This window comes from Peromyscus maniculatus, chromosome 20, assembly GCF_049852395.1.
Source record: "Peromyscus maniculatus bairdii isolate BWxNUB_F1_BW_parent chromosome 20, HU_Pman_BW_mat_3.1, whole genome shotgun sequence".
Taxonomy (NCBI): domain Eukaryota; kingdom Metazoa; phylum Chordata; class Mammalia; order Rodentia; family Cricetidae; genus Peromyscus; species Peromyscus maniculatus.
The window spans coordinates 69,349,144-69,372,890 of record NC_134871.1 but is presented as its reverse complement, the minus strand read 5'-3'; the positions used below and the strand labels follow the sequence as shown (position 1 = coordinate 69,372,890).

The window sequence follows — 23,747 nt, the reverse complement described above, 5'->3', positions numbered from 1 at the left end:
ATTAGTTTCCAAGAGCCCTATTTGCCTGCCCGGGGAAAGAAGGAGGCAAGAATAATATGCAATTAGTCAACAGGTCATTAGAATAATTACAGGAAAGGGAGCCGGAGCCAAGGGCGGGGAACCTACACGGACCACAAAACACCCCCTACCCCCGCAAAACACATCACAGCGCCCCCACCCGAACTGTGCCCTTAGTCAAAATGGCCCCCTTTTGGCGTCTCCCTAACGTCACGCGCATGCTCACTTCCATTTTTTTGGGCGCCCGCCCCCTAGCCCCGACGCGTGCGCCGTCGTGAGGCTGAGGTCGGCTGTGATTGGTCGGTGCGCGATTTTGAACCGGATCTGGCGGCGCGGTTCCACACTGCCGTTAGCGAGGCGCGCCGCGAGCGGACAGCAGCCGTCCTGGGGCGCGGCGGCCGGAGAGTGAGCGCCTCGGGCCGGTCGGGGCTGCGTGTGCGCGGGACCGGGAGCCTCGGTAAGCGGGGCCGAGGCCGCGAGCGGGCGGGCGGGCGGCCGGGACGGGGGCCGCGCTTGGCGTGGCGTCCCGAGCCCAGTCAGGGGCGTCCTATCGAGGCGTGGCCGCAGGGGCGGGGGTGTGGTCCCCCTCCCCCGAGGTGGTCTTCGCGGCGGGCACCGGGCTGGGGGGTGGCTGGCGTGGAGCGCCCCCTCACCCTTTGGGAGGAGCCGGGTTCTCCGAGGGAGAAGGCCCTGGGGTTTGGGGGGGCGCCTAGGCGGCCCAGAGCTGTCGACCTGATTGTGGAGAATCGGAATGCTGGAAATTCGGACCCTTGACCGTCTCCGGTTGTCTTTAGTCCGCCCTTCAATAACAGCCCATTGCCCAGCGCCGCCACTAATCTGCCATCCTGGAGCAGGTCTCTGATGCTGCCAGATAACCGTCTTGGCTTAGTCACAGCTTCCCCCAGCAGGAAAGCTAAGGCTGTGATATCGGGTAGCATCCCAGTAGTGTGTAGGAGGGTCACTGGAGTCACCTTTTCAAGTTCTGTCACTCCTAAGCAAACTGTACCCTATGTGAGTATATGTGACGGGTGTCTCATGTAGCCCAGGCTGGCCTTCTGTAGCCAAGGGTAACTTTGCACTTCCGGCCCTCCTACCTCTGGAGTGCTGGGATAGCAGCCATGACAGGGTAATTTGGGGATTACAAAGTGTGGCTCACCATTCCCCGTATTTGCTGTGCTGAGGACAGAAGTCAGGCGCTTATGCATGCTAGGCAGGCGTGGTCTGAGCTAAAGGCCAGCACAGCTGCACACTTCTTTAAGTCCAAGTAAGTTTGACTTCTGCTTCTCCTTAGAAATGTGTTGACTGATGAGGCTGCTGTGCACTTCAGGCCAGTGGGCTGCAGTGAATCAAGGAAACCTGCTGTATCAGTTTTCAATGTTGCCTAGTGGTGATCTTTAGCTTTTGGGTTGGTGAAAGGTGGTAGTCTTGTGTCATGTGTCCGTGTCCCCCCCCCCCCCCCCCCCCCCCGTCCCTCCCCAGATGGTTTTTCTGTGTAGCCCTGGCTGTCCTGGAACTCACTCTGTAGCCCAGGCTGGCCTTGAACTCAGAGATCTGCCTGCCTCTGCTTCCTGAGTGCTGGGTTTAAAGGCATTGGCCACCACGTCCAGCTCAAAGGTAATAGTAGTCTTTTCATTCATGCTGAAATTTCATCTGATGTCACAAGGAGGTGCTGGTGAATTAGTGGAGCTAAACATCACCTGAGATAGTTTGACTCCAGGTCTGAGACAGTCTGTCTGATGCTCCACAAACACAGGAGTTCTAATCAGCCTTATAGAATCCTTAACGTTGGCTTTAACCCCCTGGGAATTTCAGTTGACAAAAGTCTTGCTGTGTTGTCCCAGCTGGCTTCCAAGAAGGACTCTCCTGCCTCAGCCACCAGAGTAGCTGGTTATAGAGGCATGTGCCATTATGCTTGGTTACTCCAGTTTTAGGAAATATTTTGGCAGTATTTATCAAGAGCCATTTAAGGCTTTTATACCATGATACATTAATTAAAAACCTGTTCCAAAGACTCTCCTTAAAGACCTGAAGAATACTGGTCATGAGGTTCACTCATTCAGTGAGTGTCAAATCACCTTCCAAGTATCAGGCTGTGTTCTAGATGCCAGTCTCTCTGCAGCAAACAAAACAGACAGAAGTCTTTGCTTTGCAGACAGTAAGCTGAGTATATTAGATGGAGACAAGTGCTTTGGAGCCAAATAAAGCTGGCATTTCTGGAAAGTTGCAGTTTTAAATAGGGTGGTTAGCAGAGACTTCACTGAGAAGTTGTGAGGATTCCTGAGTGTGTGTGGGGAGGAGGGTTGGGATGGGGGTGGTTATGACGATGCATGGGACGTACCATGCTAGAGACTGCAGCAGAGAGTAACTGAGAAGCTGTCAATTATCTAAATCCAAAGGGAATGACAAGACATAGTAGCCCACCAACTCTTCAGTGCTTAATTGAAATGAAGTGCTAATAATCAAAACATGAAATCGTGTGTGCCTTGCAGTGTAGCTTTGATAGTGTATGATGGACAAAGGGTGGAGTCTGGGGGGTAAGGTTTTTGTTTCATGTTTAAAAGGTGTCATCCCCCCAACACATATTACCATCATGAGACAGAGTTTTTATGTTTGCCTGAGTGTTACAGATAACGAAGTTGATTGAGATCATTAAGGCTTTGGGAATTGGTGAGACTTGTAGACTCTAGACTTGCAGACCCGAAAGACCTAGTGGGAAATGGAACACCAGTGTGCTGAGCTGAAAACATCACAATTCAGTTTTCCCTTCCCTCACTTTAGTCCTTACTCAGGTTGAGCCCAGGACATTCTGTTTATCTTCCTGCAGTTGATTTGTTCATAGGAACAGCTGGACTCATGGTAGTGTTTCTTTGCCTTTGATATGAAGCAGAAGCTGGACACTTAGGGAAATGAATTGTTCTGAAGTGCTGTTGAAGGAACTCATCCTCTGTCGAGCTTGTCTTTGGGAGTGCTTTTCCTTGGCAGCAGGAAACCTACATTGTTGATTTCTTGGGAATCTCTAGAACAGCAATGTGTATAATAATGTTTTTCATTAAAACACTTTGTTGAAAAGAAAAAAAAACATCAATTGCTTTGTCTAATACTACATAACATCTAAAAAACCTGATATATAGTTTTCTTAATAATATTGTTTGTAGGACTGGTATAGATGCTTTTCCCAGGATGCCCTGCAGTAAGACCTGTAATGTCTCTTCTTCGCTGGGTGATTGAAATTAAATTGGGGCCTCAAAGCAATAACAGCAAGCTGAGACTTTTTCTCCTGGTGTTGCCAAATTGCTCCCTTAGGGATCCTCACAGATTGGGACTGTAACACCATGACTTCCCCACCTCTGGGGCTCCCCATCAGTAACAGCTGAGACTCTGGGCACCTTTCTGTTTAGAGTGCTCTGTAAACTGATTTCCTTGCTCCCCACACAGGGGCCGTTGCTGCGTTCTCAAAGGCAGCAGCCGCTGCTGTGGGGGTGACAGCTGCTTTACAGCTGAGAGCAGCGCTCTGCACACGACTGTTTCCTCCCACATTAGTGCGTCTCCTAGCCGTGAAGCTAAATCATAAAGGGGGAGGAGACACACAGGAGGAGGAAAATGTGGCCCAGCAGGAAAATTAAAACCATTCTCAATTGACACTGAGAAGGACGAGTAAGCTTTAGCTCTCCGAGTTACAACTTGGCTGAGGTATTGAGAGTTAGTAGTGATGTAGTGAGATATTTTTGTCACCTATAAATAATTCCTGAGAGTCGCTTCTGTAGAATGTTAGAATATAAGACCCCCTAGCATATAAAGAGGAGTATATTTTACTGGAACCAGATTTTAGTTCCCCTAAGCAAACCTATATGGGGGGGGGGGGGGAATCAACTTTATTTAGAAGTAAGAGCCTCATCAAGAGCAGCTTGGGTGACCCCGTCAGAAGTTTGTCATCTTTTTTGGTCTGGATTCTAGCTGACTTCTGTGTTTACACACATATACACATGCTGACTGACATCTGTGTGCACACACATATACACATGCTGACTGACATCTGTGTGCACACACATATACACATGCTGACTGACATCTGTGTGCACACACATATACACATGCTGACTGACATCTGTGTGCACACACATATACACATGCTGACTGACATCTGTGTGCACACATATACACATGCTGACTGACATCTGTGTGCACACACACATACACATGCTGACTGACGTCTGTGTTTACACACATATACACATGCTGACTGACGTCTGTGTGCACACTCATATACACATGCTGACTGACATCTGTGTTTACACACATATACACATGCTGACTGACATCTGTGTGCACACATATACACATGCTGACTGACATCTGTGTGCACACACATATACACATGCTGACTGACATCTGTGTGCACACATATACACATGCTGACTGACATCTGTGTTTACACACATATACACATGCTGACTGACATCTGTGTGCACACATATACACATGCTGACTGACATCTGTGTGTACACACATATACACATGCTGACTGACATCTGTGTTTACACACATATACACATGCTGACATCTGTGTTTACACACATATACACATGCTGACTGACATCTGTGTTTACACACATATACACATGCTGACTGACATCTGTGTGCACACACACATACACATGCTGACATCTGTGTTTACACACATATACACATGCTGACTGACATCTGTGTGCACACACATATACACATGCTGACTGACATCTGTGTGCACACACATATACACATGCTGACTGACATCTGTGTGCACACATATACACATGCTGACTGACATCTGTGTGCACACACATATACACATGCTGACATCTGTGTGCACACACATATACACATGCTGACTGACATCTGTGTGCACACACATATACACATGCTGACATCTGTGTGCACACACATATACACATGCTGACTGACATCTGTGTGCACACACATATACACATGCTGACTGACGTCTGTGTTTACACACATACACACATGCTGACTGACATCTGTGTTTACACACATACACACATACTGACTGACATCTGTGTTTACACACATGCACATACTGACTGACATCTGTGTTTACACACATGCACATGCTGACTGACGTCTGTTTACACACATATACACATGCTGACTGACATCTGTGTTTACACATATATACACATGCTGACTGACATCTGTGTGCACACACATATACACATGCTGACTGACATCTGTGTTTACACACATATACAATGCTGACTGACATCTGTGTTTACACACATGCACATGCTGACTGACATATGTGTGCACACACATATACACACACTGATGTCTGTTTATACATGTATACAGGTCTCTGCTCTGTGTGACTGTTGTGATTTGCAGGTGTCTGAGAAAATCTGCAGCATATATGGTCGATACTTTATGACATTTAGTGTGTTAGGGTGGAAAGAGGATAGACTTTGACTCCACACCTGCCTTTCATGTGCACCCAGTATTTAGTCACTTCTTGTTTCTAAGTTGTCTATAAAGTGGCAGCTTAGTTAATTAGATTCATATGAAGACAGATGTGGAATGTCAAGTTTAGTACTCAATTCACAGCAAAGGCATATATTAAATATTATGTAGCACTATTTTAAAAAATAATCTTTGCTTCTGAATTTAGTGGAGCCTCATGTGGAGACAGTCTAGACTACTTAGGGGGAAATAAATGGAGTTGTGAATCACTATCCCAGAATCTAATTAACAACTATCAGACCCCAAACAACACAGTGATACACTTCATATTTTTATAAGCTTTATTTTTATTTATTTATTTATTTATTTATTTAGAGACAGGGTTTCTCTGTGTAGCCCTGGCTGTCCTAGAACTCATCCTGTAGACCAGGCTGGCCTCAAACTCACAGAGATCCACCTACTTCTGCCTCTTAGTGCTGGGATTAAAGGCATGCGCCACCACTGCCCATGTTGCATTGGGATTTTAAACCACTATCTCCTAGTACACATGGAGGAGACCAGCCTGAGACTGCATACACCAGCTACAGTGTCTTGTAGAGTGTGTTTTTGGAATTGGGTTTGTTTTCAAGAGACTGCCTCTTTCTTCAGCTGGGCAGAGTGGCTCCCACCTTATAATATCACCACTTGGGAGGCTGAAGTAGGATTGCTGTGAGTTCAAAGCCAGCCTGGGCAGTCTCAAATAGCCCTCCTCAAAACAGTACACCAAAAAACCCACAGCCAACCAGCTCTAAACCTTACTCCTTGGAGTATACACTGAACCCAGAGTAATCATGAACTAAAGAAACTTGAGAAAACATAAAGTTTCTTTTTTTATTTCTGCTGTTGTAACAAAGTACCGTAAGCTGTATAATTTATGAAGAACAGACATTTATTTTGTGTGCGTGCACACAGGGACCAGATGTACCTCTAGTGTTCTCTTCAGGAGCTGTCCACTGTGGGTGCTTTGCTTTGTTTGTTTGAGATAGGGTCTTATATGTACCCCAGGCTGGCCTTAACCCTGAGATCTGACTGCCTCTGCCTCTGCCTCCCGAGTGCTGGGACTGAGTGATGGAAGGAAAGGTATGCACCATCACGCCTGGCCCAGTGTTTTAGTTTTGGGACAGGGTCTCACTGAGACCTGGGGGTGAGCTCTGAGGGTCCTTCTGTTGCTTCCCCAGTGCTAAGATTCTAAATGCACAGCACCTGCTCAGCTCAGAATTTTTTTCTTTTACATTCTGTGTGAGTGTGTGTGTGTGTGTGTGGGGGGGGGTTGCGCGTGTGCCATAGCATGCATGTATTTAACTTCATCGTATGTGTAGGATTGAGCTGGGGTTGTTAAGCTTGTGCAGAAGGGTCCTTGTCCTCTGTGCCACCTTGCTGGCCTTACATGGCTTCGTACGTGGTGCTGGGGACCAGACTCAGGCCTGCATGCTTGTGCAGTGAGCGCTTGATGGATGATGGAGTTATCTCTCTAACCCCCAAACAGTCATCCTTTCTTAGAGTTTAGAAAGTCCAGGATGGAAGTGCCCTCAGATTGCTTGGTAAGGATTTCCTTTGTTTCCTTGATGCCTTTTTGTGACCTTATGGCAGAAGAGCAGTAGGCCCACCAATTCCTTCAGGCCCTCTTGCGGGGCACACTAGTCCCGTAGCATTCTAGTCCTGCTGCACAGGGGATTCAGCTTCAACATACACTTTGGTGGGGCACAAATCATAGAGAGGCTTAGGTCAGGTCAGGTCTTATTGTCATTAAAGACAACATTTTTGGTTGTGTTTTGAGACAAGACTTTGGCGTATAGCCTCCTGGCCTGGAGCTTGTGGCCATCCTGCCTTTATCTCTAGAGCTGAGCTTGTAGCACAGAGCACCACGCCTGCTTGAAAATGCGGTTTTGCCTGGTGTGGTGGTTCACACCTTTAATTCCAGAGGTAGGCAGCTCTCTGGGTTCCAGGCCAGGTCTCAAAAACAAGACCCCCCCCCCATTTTCAATATCATAGTTGCTAAAGAATCTACTCTCCTGAACCCCTTTGCAGGAGTTTTCATGTTCCGAACTGCAGGATATACTTACGATGCTGAGATAGGAGAGATCAATATCCTGTGTTACAGCTGCTGACTAGTGGCCTCTGTTTTTACTGGGAGCCAGAGGAGATCATCATTTGAATCGATCCCGAGTCTTCTTCCTGCTTCTGTTCTGCAGCACCTGTGTGTGGACCTCTCCGTGACTTCCACATGCCTTCCTGCTGGCCGCAATGCCACTCTTATTTTGTTCTTCTTTGGAGGAAGATGTTTGTAATAAGTCGCTTAGTCTGGTTGCTTAGCAGCTTGCCATGGTTTGTTGCTTGGAACCAGATACGTTGCCGTTTGAAGAGCACGGTTCCAGCCCTATTCAGGTTACACTGCAGACAGGCTTGGGACTGATAGAATTTTTATTTTATTGCTATTAAAGCGGTTGTTTCATGACTACAAATGAATATTTCTGTACTGTTTAATGGAAATTATTTTTATGCTTCTGCATTCCTTTGTTTTATTGTGGGGTTGTGTTTGTTTCTTCTTTTCTTTTTTCCATTTCTTACCGTCGTAGCATGGTACACTCTTACAAATATTTGCAAAATCACTAAAAGTTCTATTAAAATAGAGTTCTGAAGTTTTTACTTAGCTACATAGAGTAACTACCTGGACAGAGTATCAGGGGTGAGAGGAGCGTGAGAGTCCTCTAATGTGTTTCTAAGAACATTTCATTTTCAAGTCAATAAATTTGACATTTTCTTCCCTTAATAATTTTGGTCACATTTAGAAATGTCTTTCCTGACAACTAAACAAAGAACTTATTTTCTAATCTATTCCTGTTGAAGTCTATTTGGAACAAAGCTGCCTGGAAGGTGGCCTAAGTTTTTAATGTGATATTAGCAGGTCTTTGGGAGGAAACACAAAGCCTGAAATTACCTATCCAGAACCCACTAGCAAATGGTTTTTCCTTTGCCCTTGTCGTTGTGAAGGTGGCTATTGTCTCTCGGACGCCAGAGTGGTATAACATAATCTTCACCTGTACTTAGTATGAATTTATTAGACACAGTCCCTGCATGCATTCCAGCAGAGAACCCACACTACAGAAATAATTCTCGTGCTGCTGAGCTGGCAGTTTCCCTACTTAATCACTGTGTGATGTCACCTGTGCCATTGGTGGGAAATGTGCTGACCATGTCCTGCCTTTTAAGAGACAGTTGTGACAGGATGTTAGCTAAAAGTGAGACCAAAAATAAACATTTCAAGGTACATTGTAGGTTTTCAAAGTCTGAGAGATTAAAGTAGCAAAAAAATGTTGTTCAATTAGATTTGAAGAACCACATTTTGTTTGTGGTTGGTAGTGTTTATAGTCCACAGACATGTTCCTTCCTACTGAAGGCAGTTAGCACGGCATCATTGTAAGGAATGAGGACTGACCTAGAAGTAGACAGACGGAAGATGTGTGTTGTCAGTGGTTTCCAACGGTTTTCTAGTTCAGTGCAGCTCGGGCACGTGCTTGCAATCCCAGCATTTAGAATGTTGACACAGGGGGCTGGAGAGATGGCTCAGCAGTTAAGAGCACCGGCTGTTCTTCCAGAGGTCCTGAGTTCAATTCTCAGCAACCACAAGGTGGCTCATAACCATCTATAATGAGATCTGGTGCCCTCTTCTGGCCTGCAGGCATACATACAGGCAGGCAGAACATTGTATACATAATAAACAAATAAATCTTTAAAAAAAAATAGAATGCTGACACAGGAAGATTGTGAGTTCAAGACCATCTCAAAAAATAAATAGGCAGCCAGTGGTGGGTGCATACCTTTAATCCCAGCACAGGTGGATCTCTTGAAACAACCAGGGGGCGGGGGGTCAAAAAATGAAACAAAACAAAGACAGTAACTTTTTTTTTTTAGATTAGGATCACAAAATTGGTTCAAGATTCTTGAAATGGCAGCTGGGAGGTTGTGGTGCACGCCTTTAATCTCAGCACTCGGGAGGCAGAGCCAGGTGGTTTTCTGTGAGTTTGAGGCCAGCCTTGTCTACAGAGCAAGTTCCAGGACAGTTAGAGCTGTTAAAACAGAGAAACCCTGTCTTGAAAAACAACAGAAACCAACCAGCAAATAAACAAAAGATTCTTGAAATGGTGGCTGCATGTAGGAGGGCCCAGGTATTGGTCACTGATAGGTTTACTAGACTGTTAGTGAACCTTTTGTAAGGGGGGGAAGGCAGCTTCCTAATGTATATTTGATTTCTTGGCAGAAGATGGATGCTACAGTGGTGAATTTGTGGACTCTGTTTGAGCAGCTTGTGCGTCGGTTGGAGATTATCAATGAAGGAAATGAAAGCAGTAAGTCATTCTGCACTGGTCTGTGGAGGGTGGGGAGGGAGGGTGCGTGATATGAAAAGGGAACCCGGCAAGTTTCAGCATTTGGTTTTTATAATGCTGGATTGTGTGGAAATCTGAAAGTGGGTGTTCTTTCAGGTTCCCTAAAAAGACAGTGATGGCTACAGCTGGCCAAAGTGTACTGAGCACTCATTCCAAAGGACCATTAATATTTATTCTATATTACTTTTTTTTAAAAAATTTTTTATTCTGGTGTGATCAGACACCTCACAGCCTGGGAATTGAACCTGGGTCCTCTGGAACATCAATCAGTGCTCTTAACTGCTGAGCCATCTCTCTTTCCCTCTATATTACTCTTAAAAAAAACAAAACAAAACAACAAACCTGTGTATGTGGGTACCCGTGGAGGCCAGAAGAGGGCATAGGCGTCTCTGGAGTGGCAGGTACTGGTGGTTGTAAGCTGCCTGACATGGTGCTGGAAACTAGCTCAGGCCTTCTTTACCACTAAGCCATCCATCGTGGTTTTTTGTTTTTGTTTTTAATAATTATTTTTATTTTATGTGCATTGGTGCTTTGCTTGCATATATATCTGTGTGAGTGCTAGATCCCCTGGAACTGGAATTACAGACCGTTGTGAGCTGCCCATGTGGTTGCTGGGATTTGAACCTGAGTCCTCTGGAAGAGCAGCCAGTGCTCTTAACTACTGAGCTATCTCTCCAGTCCCATTCATCATGTTTTTAAGTGAAATTTACCCAGCCAGCTTGCTTGATTGCTTGTTTACCAAGGGGCTCTTTCCATAGAATCGTTGATATTAATTACCAGTTTCTTATTTATTCCATGAACTGGGGAAATCTGGATTTCCAAGCATGTTGCTTTCTTGTTTTACTTTTTTAAGAGGGTGGGTCTCATACTGTAGCCCAGACAATTGAAATCATGGCAATCCTCTTGCCTCAGATTCCTGACCACAAGCACAAAGCTGTCTCATACATCTCTGTTCTTACTGCTCCCAGGCAAGCTGGCCTCTGTAGCTAGAGTTTTCCTGCCTTGCCCACAGTCAGGACAAATCTCTGTCACCCGCCAGTCCCACAGCCACTCAGACCCAACCAAGTAAACACAGAGACTTATATTGCTTACAAACTGTATGGCCGTGGCAGGCTTCTTGCTTACTGTTCTTATAGCTTAAATTAGTCCATTTCTATAAATCTATACCTTGCCATGTGGCTCGTGGCTTACCAGCATCTTCACATGCTGCTTGTCATGGCGGCGGCTGGCAGTGTCTCCCTCCGCCTTCCTATTCTCTCAATGCTTCTCTCTGTTAGTCCCGCCTATACTTCCTGTCTGGCTACTGGCCAATCAGTGTTTTATTTATTGACCAATCAGCAACACATTTAACATACAGACCATCCCCCAGCAGGCCTCCAGTTCACTGACTGTCACAGGTTTACCTAAAGTTCTGTTCTTCCTGCCTCAGCCTCCTAAGTTCTGGCTGTCCTGGAACTCACTATATAGACCAGGCTGGCCTTGAACTTACAGAGATCTGTCTGCCTCTGCCTTTAGTTCCCAAGTACTGGAACTAAAGGTGTGTACTACCATACCTGGCTTTAATTTATTTTATTTTTTAAATATTTTAGTGCATTGATATTTTGCCTGTATGCATGTCTTTGTGAGGGTGTTGGATCCCCTGCAACTGGAGCTATAGACGGTTGTGAGCTGCTGTATGAGTGCTGGGAATTGAAACCGAGTCCTCTGGAAGAGCAGCCAGTGCTCTTAACTGCTGAAACATCTCTCTAGTCCTAATATTTGATTCTTGACATTTTCTTTGCCTAAGATAACTTTCATACTGTCCTATTATGCTACTGATATAAGTTCCCTTATGACTCAGTTTCCCTCCCCGCCCCGCCCCCCAGGATTTTCTCTGTGTAGCCCTGTCCTAGAACTCCCTCTGTAGACCAGGATGGCCTCAAACTCACAGAGATCCATTTGCCCCTGCCTCCCAAGTGCTAGGATTAAAGATGTGCACCACCACTGCCCGGCTGACTGGGTTTCTTTTGAATGAATTGGTATACCAAGTTGGAAGTTTAGTCAGATTAAAATTGCTTGCATGTTGTATATTTTTGTATATCGTTTAAATTTGTATAGGAAAATGCCTTCTCTAACTCAAAATCTGCTGGCTTTAGGTGAGTGTGGCTTAGTTTCACCTGTAAGCAGGGTTTGACCAGCAGTAAATAGACTCACATGATGTTGGTGGAGACCGATGCCTGGGGACAGCTGAGGTCAGCCCAGAAATTGAAGGCACTTGTGCACGTTGTAGAGCAGTCGACAGCACCAGCCAGGGATGGACACAAGCTCCACGCTGCCTGGGAGTGAGGCTGTCATCTTTGCTCACGTTTGAACAGAGTCCCCCTTCTGCTTCCAGTGACTTTCCAAGAGCTAGTGTGATCATTTCTGCTTTTACACTGGAGTATTTACTTCCCCTCAGGGCATTGTTAAACAGCAAAAGCAATCGGCTCTTTACTTTCTGGTCAATATTTGTATAATTATCACTGAATAGAATTACAGGCCTTAGATATCCGTAATATTTATCTATATCTACTAGAGCATATTGTAGCAGTGATACCTGAATTTGCTGTTTAACTCAGGTTCAGCAATGTATGACTGTAAAGGAGGCTGGTTTTTGTTTTATGTGACTGTCCTGGTGTGTGACAGCTGCCCCAAAGGTATCCCTCTTTGATTGCCTTCTGTTCAGGAGCTTTCAGCATTGGTGACATCTGGAGCCAGGTGACTAATGAGTTACATACTCCATAGCAGATGCCCTGGTGAAGCCTAAAGTGTATAGCCTATTGAATCAGGAATTGCTTCCCACTAAGCTCTCGTCCAAAGTGACAAGACAGGGTTTGTTCCTGGTCATTTTCAGCCCTGTTTGACTGTAGTTCAGACTGTAGACTTTCTATTTGGGATGAAGCTAACTGTAGACCTGTTTATTTGAGCAGTTGAATTTTTGTTGCTTGGATTATTAAGTTTTTACCTGTCCTCAGTTGAATTCATCCAGGTTGTGAAGGACTTCGAGGATTTCCGGAAGAAATGTCAAAGAACCAACCAGGAGCTGGAGAAATTCAAAGATCTATTGTTGAAAGCAGAGACTGGGCGTAGCGCTCTGGACGTCAAGCTGAAGCATGCTCGTAACCAAGTAGATGTAGAGATCAAGCGGAGACAGCGTGCTGAGGCTGAATGTGCAAAGCTGGTGTGTATTGCTTTGCGTATTAGACTGGTGATGGCCTGGGAAGACAGTGTTGATAATGTTTTTATTTACCCAGTTCCCCCTTATGTAAACAACTGAAAATTGTTTGGCATCTTGCCTGTGATTAGAGATGAAACTGTAGCCTGTGGCCTCTGTTTTTTTTTTTTTTTTTTTTTTTTAATTTTTTGGGGTTTTTTTTTTTGTGTGTGTGTGTTCTTTCTTTCTTTTTTTTTTTTTAATGAATCATTTATTTTTATTTTAGGTGCATTTGTATTTTGTCAGCAGGTATGTCTGTGTGAGTGTCAGATCCACTGGAGATGGAGTTACAGACAGTTGTGAGCTGCCATGTGGGTGCTGGGAATTGAACCCAGATCTCCTGGAAGAACAGCCAGTGCTTTTAACCTTTGAGCCATCTCTCCAGCCCCTGGCCTCTGTTTTTTTTAAGTTTGAAATTAATACTTATTTTTTCCTTTAGACTTGAAACTGGTTTTCACTAGACAGATTTCAAATGAGAGTTAAAACAAAATGGACAAGGATGTAGTGCGGTTGGTAAATTCTTGCCTGGCACGCACAAGGTTCTGGGTTCCAGCAGTCCAAATTTTTTTTTTATAAGAATTAAAGTGGGGTTGGGGATTTAGCTCAGTGGTAGAGCGCTTGCCTAGCAAGTGCAAGGCCCTGGGTTCAGTCCTCAGCTCTGGAAAAAAAAAAAAAAGAATTAAAGTGAGGGAGAATAATAATGAAATTCTAGAATAGTTATGTATCATAATTTATTTGCTATTCTGCAGGGGTGGGTGGGTATCTTTTGAGACAGGATTCTGCTGCATAATCCCTGATGGCCTGAAATTCAAGCATGATCCTCCTGCCTCTGCTCCCTGAATACTGGGTTTAGAGGTGTATGCCATCATGTGCAGGCTATATTGTTTATTCTATTTTTTTTTTTTTTTTCTGAGACAGGGTTTCTCTGTGTAGTTTTGCGCCTTTCCTGGAACTCACTTGGTAGCCCAGGCTGGCCTCGAACTCACAGAGTTCTGCCTGGCTCTACCTCCCAAGTGCTGGGATTAAAGGCGTGTGCCACCACCGCCCGGCTATATTGTTTATTCTAAATACCAAGAATATTGCTCTCCTTTTTTGAGTTGGTGGCACTGGCCTGCTGTCATTGATACAGCCAAAGCAATGCTAATGCTTCATCACTTCTTTCTAGCTCCTGGTAAAGGGCTAGATGTATTCAGTGAGTTGAACAGTGTGACTGGTATATATGTTATTTTGATGTGACAAGATGCGTCTTGGCGCAAAGGAGAGCTTTACTTGAGGGGACTAATCCATCTTAACTCAGTGTTAGATGCCTCGGTAAGCCCAAATTGTCTGCATTACAGCTTTGTATTTATTTTATGTATTTTGTTTCATCATTTGAAAAACATGTGACTGCTTTGATCCATAAAAGAAGCCAATAACTGTTCGGATAAAATAATCCTTGAAGTATTTCTGCTGTGTGGACTCTGTTCTGGAACTCTTGTTCTATACCACTCTCCTCTTGGATTAGCAGTAAGATCTGAAAATCTCATAGCAGACCCCCATTCTATATGGAGTTGATTTTACTCATCAGAAACCAGCCACAGCCTGAGCTTGATGTGAATTAATATTCTCTTGCTGTAAGGCCTTCCTGAAGGCACATTTGCATAATGTTGTATTTTAATGTCTTCTGTCTAGCCCATAAATTTGAGGTGAAGCTTCCTTCCCTGGCTAGTTACGATGTTTCCTCTGCTTTGGTCTGTAGGAACAACAGATTCAGCTGATTCGAGACATACTCATGTGTGACACATCTGGCAGCATCCAGCTAAGCGAGGAACAAAAATCAGCTCTAGCTTTTCTCAACCGAGGCCAAGCATCCAGTGGCAACCCTGGGAACAATAGGTGGGGGACCGCATCTGTTGTCACCTGATCACAGCAGCCCGGCTGTCACAAGTCCCATTATCTGACCTCTTAAATGTACTGCTTCTGGAGTGTGTGCTGAGCCAAGCAGAAGCGCCTCGGGGTGGGCGGGGGAGGGAGGGTGCAGGCCTGCCCCCGCCCGCTCGCTTTCATTATTTTTAAGCTTTCCTCAGGCTGCTGTTTCACCATGGGTACAGTTTTGGTGTTGGTGTTAAATTACACATCAATAACTAATCCTGTCCATTGCGGAGACAGCAGAGGTGAAAGTGGCGTTTCAGCAGTGCTCACAGTGTTTATTCTCCAGAGAGCTCTGCAGCTGCTGGGGGCTAAGGCCAGACAATCACTTGGGGTCCATAGTGTCGCTAAGATAGTCTCAGCCAGGCTTTGAGTGAAATGCTCCCACCCGGTACAGTAAGTAGGAAGAGGCTTACACTCTTAGGGTTGTTTGTTTTGTTGGCTGATTGGCCCATGGGGAATCTTGTTTGGTTTGGTGAGATAGGGTCTTATTTAGGGTGTAGCCCTGGCTGGCCTGAATTTCCTGTTTATTTCAGGCTGCCCTTGAATTCATAGAGCTCTACTTTAGCCTCCTGGGTGCTGGGGTTAAAGCTGTCATGCCACTATGCCCAGCTCAGGTGGGATCTTTAGAACTAAGAAGATATGTGAACTTGATTTCTTTTCTTTCTTTCTTTCTTTTTCTTTTTTTATAAAGATTAAAAAAATTATGAGTATGTGTGTGTGAGGATAAGCCATGTGTGCAGGGATACCCATGTAAACCAGAAGAGGATAGTGGATCCCCTGGAATGAGAGCTGCATGTTGTAGGTAGTGTGAGCTCTTAATCACTGAGCTATCATTTCTCACAGTCCCCCCAGCCCCTCCTATTTTTTGAGGTAGGGTCTTTCATATCCCAGGCTGGCCTTGAACTCCTGAGCTTGTGCCTCTCAAGTGCTACATTATCTGCATGGACTACTATATTCAGGTTAGGCTTAATGTCTTAAAAAGTCAGTGCTGGGGCCTGGGGATGTAGCTCAGGTAATAGAGAACTTGCCTAGTGTGCTTCGGTTCCCAGCACTTTGTAAACTGGGCTTGGGGGTACACCTGTAATCTCAGTGTTTGGGATGTGGGGGCAGGAGAGTCAGAAGTTGATGATCATCTCCAGTTCCATAGGAAGTTCATGGACAGCCTAGTCTAGAGGCTAGTCTAGTCTCAGACAAAAATATCAAACCTAAAGTCCAGTGCTGGGTAATACTGTAGGAAGTGTCAGACTTGATAGGAATCGAATCGAACCTCAGTCTGCTTCCTTGTAGTACAGCAAGAAAAGCCCCCATAGCCCTGGCTGGGATCCTCACTTGCTGCTGACGACACTGTGCTTTTCTGCACGCACAGCACTCTGTGGAAACCATGGAGAGCAGCTCCCTGCAGCGAGGACTGCAGCTTGTGCGTGTCTGTGAACTTGCTCATGTTATCTGACCAGTGGGACTTTTCAGGGGACTGGTGGCTTTTCTGTTTTATGATGTTCTGTGTCTAACATTGTGTTATTGTTTTTAATCCAGACTGTCAACCATTGATGAATCTGGTTCCATTTTATCAGATATCAGCTTTGACAAGACTGATGAATCACTGGTAATAAACATTTGATCTCTGGAGTTATCTGCTTTTGTTAACCTGCCCTGTAGGAGCGTCTCTGCTCCTGTCCTTGGCCATCCTTTATGACTCTTTCATTGTTGATTTGTTACAGATTCTGAGCTAGCAATTTAAAATATAAATCCACCCAAGCTATAAGATACTGACTTAAATATTTATTTTCTGGAAGTGAGAATGTAAAATTCAGGATTTGCTGTGAAGTCCAGTTTATCTGAAGGGTCTCTGTGAGGTACCTCTAGTAATAGATTATGTCTTAACTTGTTAAAGCCCTAGCTAGGGGTAAAAATCAGCAAGATTGACCAGGCAGGGTGTTCTATTTTTAATTTTTGAGATAGGATCTCACTATGTAGTTGTAAGCTGTCCTGGAGCTTGCTGTGTAGACCCAGGTTAGGTTTATTTGCTGCTGCTACTGCTGCTGCTGCTACAGTGAGTAGATTTGTACTTTATTTCCCAATTAGTGTGCTTCTTGAGGGAAGCTTAGCCATCCTTCATAGAAGGACTTGAGCCAGAAGGATGGGAATTTAAATTTCTGGGCAGTGTGTTATTCTTTGATTAAACAATGGTTGCCATGTCTAACTTGTTACCTTGCTTTTGTCGATAGCAGGACTGTGAAATTTCTGTATAAATGGTAATGTTGTTTCATATACTACTGGTAGTGTAGTCTTTAATGCTCAGGAGACTGGTAGTCGGCTGGCAGTTCATCATTTCTGTGGGAGTCTGAAACCAGCAAACAAACCAGAGCACAGGACGTTGTTAGTGTTTGTTTTTGATGGCAAAGCAGGTAGCAGGTACTTAGTACAGTCCCAGGAGTCTTCGCTCAGGGTCAGTGTTTAACCAGAGAAGCAAATGGCCATTTTAAGGATATAAGTGTTAGGAAGCCACCTTTGAAATAAAGAATTACATAGAGTAGGTCTGGGGTATATAATCAAACCTATCAGGTGAGTTTTGAGGAAAACCTCTACTGTGATAGCTGTTATAGTTGGGGCTGATCAACAGCAGCTAAATTATTTGAACATGAGTTGGGGAAGTTCAGTTCATGTTGCCCTCCTGTTTGTTGTATATGCTGTTTCTAGGTACTGTGTTTGTAGGGTAACCAGGAGTAAGGGAAGCACAGGTAGATAGGAAAATGAATGCCAGTGATTACAATAACGGAAGTGAAACTAGTCTGTAGTAAAAGGCATAGAATTCAAAGGTAAACTACCTTTTAGGATCAAGAAAGAGATATTGAGGGTTAAAAACTGTGAACTAACTTCTTAAGTGGGACTGTTGGATGGAATATCCTACTAGACTGTAGCAGTCACTTAGGGCACGAGTTACATCTGACATGGTCTGTACAATGTCTTAAATTCTCTAAGTTCTAAAAACTAATTAGAAAAATAATCAGGAATAAAGGACCAGGCACCTGAAATAATCACGACAGCGGTTGATTCTCTAACCTTTCCCTGTCTCTGTGGCATTGGTTCCTGATTCTATCACTGTTGCTTCAATATTTGAAGGAAGCCTGCTAACTGGAGCTTTGGAGCAAACTCCGAAGACTGTTTTAATTTCTCTCTCCTGGGGTTTTAAGTTAGGTAGTCTGACTTGTTTGCTGTAAATTTATTTGCACAGGATTTATGATCAACCTAACCAAAGAGAGAGATTAACATGGTCTAATTGTCAACAGGACTGGGATTCTTCTTTGGTGAAGAATTTCAAAATGAAGAAACGAGAAAAGAGGGTATGTATATGTTCTCCTTGCCCCTCCCTGGGTGGTGCTTGAACCCACAGTCCCATGCACACTTGGCAAATGCTCTCTCACTGGTCACTTGTCACCCAGGATGTCCTTAACTTGCTGTGTAGGAAAGCCTTAAATTTGTGATCCTTCTGCCTCAAACTTCCAAGTGGTTGGGATTATAAACTTAGGCCATTAGGCTCAGATGTTTTACCATTTATAAAATAAGAGTTCTCCCTAGGCGTGGTGGCGCATGCCTTTTAGTCCCAGCACTTGGGAGGCAGAGGTAGGCAGATCTCTGAGTTCAAGGCCAGCCTGGTCTACAGAGTGAGTTCCAGGACAGCCAGGGCTACACAGAGAAACCCTATCTCCAAAAACCAAAACAATTTTTTTCTTTCCTGGCATCTTGTCCCACAGTTGTGATCCTAACACTAAGGAGGTTGAGTCAGGAAGATCATGAATTTGAGGCCATCCTAGGCTATTTATCAAGTTTGAGACCAGGTTGAACTACATTGTAATATCCTATTTCAAACAAACAAACAAACAAACAAACAAAACAAAAGCGGGGCTGGAGGACTTGCTGTTAAGAGCGCTTGCTGCTTATGTAGATGACCTGGATGATATTCCCAGGTGGTGACTCACAAATGTATGTCACTCTAGTTTCAGGGGATCCAATGCCTCTTGTAGCCTCCTTGGGCATCAGTCATACATGCGGTGTTCATATATACATGCAGGCTACTCATACACATAATATAAAAAAAAAAAATTTTAAGAGAAAAACCAAACAAACAAAAAATCCCATTAGTAATAGTTTTTCTTTTTGGGAAATTTGGATACAAAACTATATTTCTGACACATCTCTAGACATCGTTAAACAAAAAACACAAAGTGTAGCTGTGGTGGTGCACACTTTTAATCCCAGCACTTGGGAGGCAGGGTCAGGTGGATCTCTGTGACTGGAGCCTAACCTGGTCTACGGAGCAAGTTTCAGGACAGCCAGGGCTACATAGAGAGACCCTGTTTCAAAACAAACGAGCACAGAACACAAATGGATTAGTGCTACTGGGGCAGTGCCTTCTTGATTTAAAATGGTATTTATTACTGTGTGTGTGTGTGTGTGTGTGTGTGTGTGTGTGTGTGTGTGTGAGAGAGAGAGTGTGTGAGTGTGTGTGTGTGTGTGTGTGTGTGTGTGTGTGTGTGTGTGTGTGTGTGAAAGAGAGAGAGAGAGAGAGAGAGAGAGGGCCACGTGAGGACAGGCACATGCATACCTCAGTGCATAAGAACTGGTTCTTTCCCAGCCACTGTAGGTCTGGGAATTGATGAGACCGTCAGTCTTAACACAGTGAGCACCTTTCCCTACTGGTCTCTCCAGTCCTCCAGGGGCCACGGTGATGTCACTTGAAGCAGTGACTGAGGGCAGGATTCTACTTTAGTTCATGGGCCTGGGCTACATCTCCATATCGTAGGAAAGAATATATTTAAGTTTGTTTTGAGTTGTCATGAATTTTCACGCAGGACTTTTGTACTCTAATACAAGCTCCAGATGCAGTGTGTGTAGAATAGGATGTGGAGCTCTATCTGGGCTGACGTGCTTAGGGTATTTGATGTGTTTCCAAAGACTTCATGTCCTTAGATAGGATTATGGTTCTTCTTTTCTGATGCTGTCTCCAGAGCTCGTCTCTTTTCTATAGCACTGAAAGCATTTTTGTGTTTGTTTAACAAATAGGCCACAAGAAAGAGCACATTATTTATGTAGCCCTGCTTCTTAGGACGTGCATGTCGTTGCTGATAGGATTATTGTGTTCTCTGGGTTCAGTTCTCCGTGACACATTAAAGCTTTGGTCTTTACTCCCTCTGTAGCGCTCCAGCAGCCGACAGTTCATCGACGGCCCTCCCGGGCCTATAAAAAAAACCTGTTCCATTGGCTCCACAGTAGACCAGGTAAGAGGAGTCAGCCAGAGAACTGGGGTCCTAAACACACCAGGGGTTAGTGGCCCTGCACAGCACAGTGACAGTCAGTATTACTGCAGTGTTATTTTGAGAGAAGTTTGAGTGTTTTCTATGTAGTAAGATCCTCTATTGTCCATGCGAGTGGGTGTTGATTAAGAACTATCAGTGGCGCACACCTTTAATCTTAGCGCTCTGGAGGCAGTGAAGCTGGGGCCAGCCTGGTCTAACATAGTTCCAGAACAGCCAGGGCTACATAGAGAGATCCTATCCCAAAACAAACAAGAAAAAAAAATCAGAACTATCAGCTATAGGTTTGATTGTATTTCACTGTATGTATCACCCTGCAGTGTATGAGATTTCGACTTAAAGGCTTAGGACCAGAATATAAGTCTTAACTCTGGATTTGGGAATTTTTAGCTACTGGAAAACACCTGTCTAGAAACAAAGTTTGTCTGTCTGTCTTTCCTTATGGCTCTGTTTCAGGCAAATGAATCAATAGTTGCAAAAACTACCGTGACTGTTCCAAGTGATGGCGGACCCATTGAAGCTGTGTCTACTATTGAGACATTGCCATCTTGGACCAGGAGTCGGGGGAAATCAGGTCTGATGGATTTATGGCTAAATGTCATCAGTGTCTCTGCAGAGCTGGCTGTGGAGGCACACAGCTATAATCTGAGCACTTGGAAGCATAGGTAGATTGGAATCAATCTAGTCTTCATAGTGAAGGGCAGCCTAGTCTTCATAGTGAGTTCAAGGTCAGCCCGTGGATACCTGGTGAGACCAAAAAACAGAAGGGGGGCTGGTGAGATGGCTTAGCACTAGCTGCTCCTGCAGAGGATGCACGTTTGGTTCCCAGCACCCACATGGTGGCTCACACCATCTGTGACTCCAGACCCAGGGAATCGGACATCCCTTCCTGGCCTCGTTGGGCTCTACACAACGTAGTACAATGTGGTACACAGATCCATTCAGGCAGACACTCACACACATAACTAATAAAACCTAAAAAAAAAAAAAAAAAAAAAAAAAAAAGGGAAAATTAAAAAGAAGGAAAGAGGGGCTGGAGTTGGCTCAGCCTTGGCTACCAAAAACAAATATAAATAAATGAAAACACTGGTTGAAATTGAGAGTGGGTGTCTTAGAAGCCTCTTGAGACAAGGCTGAGCCGTAGTGGGGAGATTCTTACTAGCTGCTTGCTGCGGTCCTGGTGTGTTTGCGCCGTCCTCTACTTCTGGGTGGCCAGTCAGTCTGCGTGTACCACTAGTGGAGAATTGGAGCTTTTCCTGGAAACTGTGTGTGTGTGTGTTCACTACTACTAGTTATAGTAAAAGCAAAGTTAAAAAGGGAAAAGTAAAATTAAAATCCAGAAGGGTGGATTTTTAGGACAGAAATTTAAATTTGATTGTTTTCTAGGTCCTTTACAGCCTGTGAACAGTGACTCCGCTCTGAACAGCAGGCCAGTGGAGCCAAGAACCGAGACAGACAATTTGGGGACCCCTCAGAATAACGGAGGCATGCGCCTCCATGACTTTGTCTCAAAGACGGTAAGTCCGGGAGGGCTTCATTTTCTTTGAGGCAGTTAGTTTGTTTTTGGAACAGACTCTTTCTTGGTAGCCCAGGTTGGCCTCTAACTCCATCGTTCCTCCTCTTTAACGTCCCGAGTGCGGGATGACAGCCCCTCTCCACCACTCCTGTCTGTCCTTGTATCTGGAGGCAGCAGGGGCACTGTTTCTTTTTATTGAGCTTGTTTGTTTTCAAGACAGGGTTTCTCTGTGCAGCTCTGGCTGTCCTGGATCTCGTAGACCAGGTTGACCTCAAACTCACAGAGATCCGCCTGGCTCTGCCTCCCGAGTGCTGGGATTAAAGGCATGTGCCACCATCACCTGGATAAATACACTGATTTTTATTAAAAGAAATTATTTATTTTCTGTGTGCATTGCAGAGGGTGGGGGACATGCATATGCCATAGTTGGTTTTCTTCCATCACGTGAGTCCTGGAGACTGGACTCAGGCCACCAGGCATGGCAGGCACCTTCACCCACTGAGCCATCTTGCTGACCCCCAATAGACAGGGGTTTTTTTTTGTTGTTTTTTTGGGTTGTTTTTTTTTTGTGTGTGTGTGTGTGTGTGTGTGTTTCAAGGCAGGGTTTCTCTGTGTAACTCTAGCTTTCCTAGGACTAGCTCTATATACCAGGCTGGCCTTAAACTCACAGAAATCCCCCTGCCTCTGCCGAGAGTGCTGGGATTAAAGGCGTGTGCCACAACTACCTGACTAATATACAGATTTTTTTTAAATTAATTAATTAATTTATTTTTTTATATATATATTTTTTATTTTACAATACCATTCAGTTCTACATATCAGCCATGGGTTCCCCTATTCTCCTCCCTCCCACCCCCTCCCCTTACCCCCAGCCTACCCCCCATTCCCACCTCCTCCAGGACAAGTCCTCCCCCGAGGACTGCGATCAACCTGGTAGACTCAGTCCAGGCAGGTCCAGTCCCTTCCTCCCAGACTGAGCCAAGTGTCTCTGCATAAACTCCAGGTTTCAAACAGCCAACTCATGCAATGAGCACAGGACTTGGTCCCACTGCCTAGTTGCCTCCCAAACTGATCAAGCCAATCAACTGTCTCACCTATTCAGAGGGCCTGATCCAGCTGGGGGTCCCTCAGCCTTTGGTTCATAGTTCATGTGTTTCCTTTCATTTGGCTATTTTTTTTCAATAATTGAGTAAAACTGAAATTTATTATAAGCCACAATTGTCCTAGGGACCTCCATGCTATATATATAGCCTCTATGGTTCTATGGGTTGTGGTCTGAGTGTTCTTTATTTTATATCTAGAATCCACCTATGAGTGAGTACATACCATGACTGTCTTTCTGGGTTTGGGTTACCTCACTCAGGATGATTTTTTCTAGTTCCATCCATTTGCCTGCAAATTTCATGCTTTCATTTTTTCTCTGCTGAGTAGTACTCCATTGTGTATATGTACCACATTTTTTTCATCCATTCTTCCGTTGATGGGCATCTAGGTTGTTTCCAGGTTCTGGCTATTACAAATAGTGCTGCTATGAACATAGCTGAGCATGTATCTTTATGGTATGAATCAGCATTCCTTGGGTATATGCCCAAGAGTGGGATAGCTGGGTCTTGAGGTAGTTCGATTCCTAATTTTCTGAGAAACCGCCATACTGATTTCCACAGTGGTTGTACAAGTTTACATTCCCACCAAGGGTGGAGGAGTGTTCCCTTTGCTCCACATCCTCTCCAACATTGACTGTCATTGGTGTTTTTGATCGTAGCCATTCTAACAGGTGTAATATACAGATTTTTAAGGGTACTTTTCATCGAATTTACCAAACACATAGCTCATGTGACTCACATCCTAATCAAGACATTACACATTGTTTTTATTTCCAGAAA

At 44.6% G+C, this 23,747-nt stretch overlaps 1 protein-coding gene across 16 annotated transcripts in view; it reads left to right on the top strand.

Moving 5' to 3' along the window:
* The first annotated feature begins 292 nt into the window (after positions 1 to 292).
* Positions 293 to 23,747, top strand: part of Racgap1 (Rac GTPase activating protein 1) — a 34,743-nt gene continuing 11,288 nt past the window's right edge. Inside the window, exons 1-9 of one of the 16 annotated variants that reach the window (XM_076556809.1) lie at positions 293 to 475; positions 9,767 to 9,854; positions 12,887 to 13,092; positions 14,864 to 15,000; positions 16,570 to 16,639; positions 18,324 to 18,377; positions 20,232 to 20,312; positions 20,805 to 20,922; positions 21,735 to 21,865. In XM_076556809.1, coding sequence (XP_076412924.1) covers positions 9,770 to 9,854; positions 12,887 to 13,092; positions 14,864 to 15,000; positions 16,570 to 16,639; positions 18,324 to 18,377; positions 20,232 to 20,312; positions 20,805 to 20,922; positions 21,735 to 21,865 — 882 coding nt within the window. In that variant the 5' untranslated portion in view covers positions 293 to 475; positions 9,767 to 9,769. Of the gene's footprint in view, positions 476 to 546; positions 1,633 to 9,766; positions 9,855 to 12,886; positions 13,093 to 14,863; positions 15,001 to 16,569; positions 16,640 to 18,323; positions 18,378 to 20,231; positions 20,314 to 20,793; positions 20,923 to 21,734; positions 21,866 to 23,747 lie in introns of those variants that run through there. The other 15 variants (XM_076556816.1, XM_076556811.1, XM_076556813.1 and 12 more) reach the window with 15 other exon arrangements.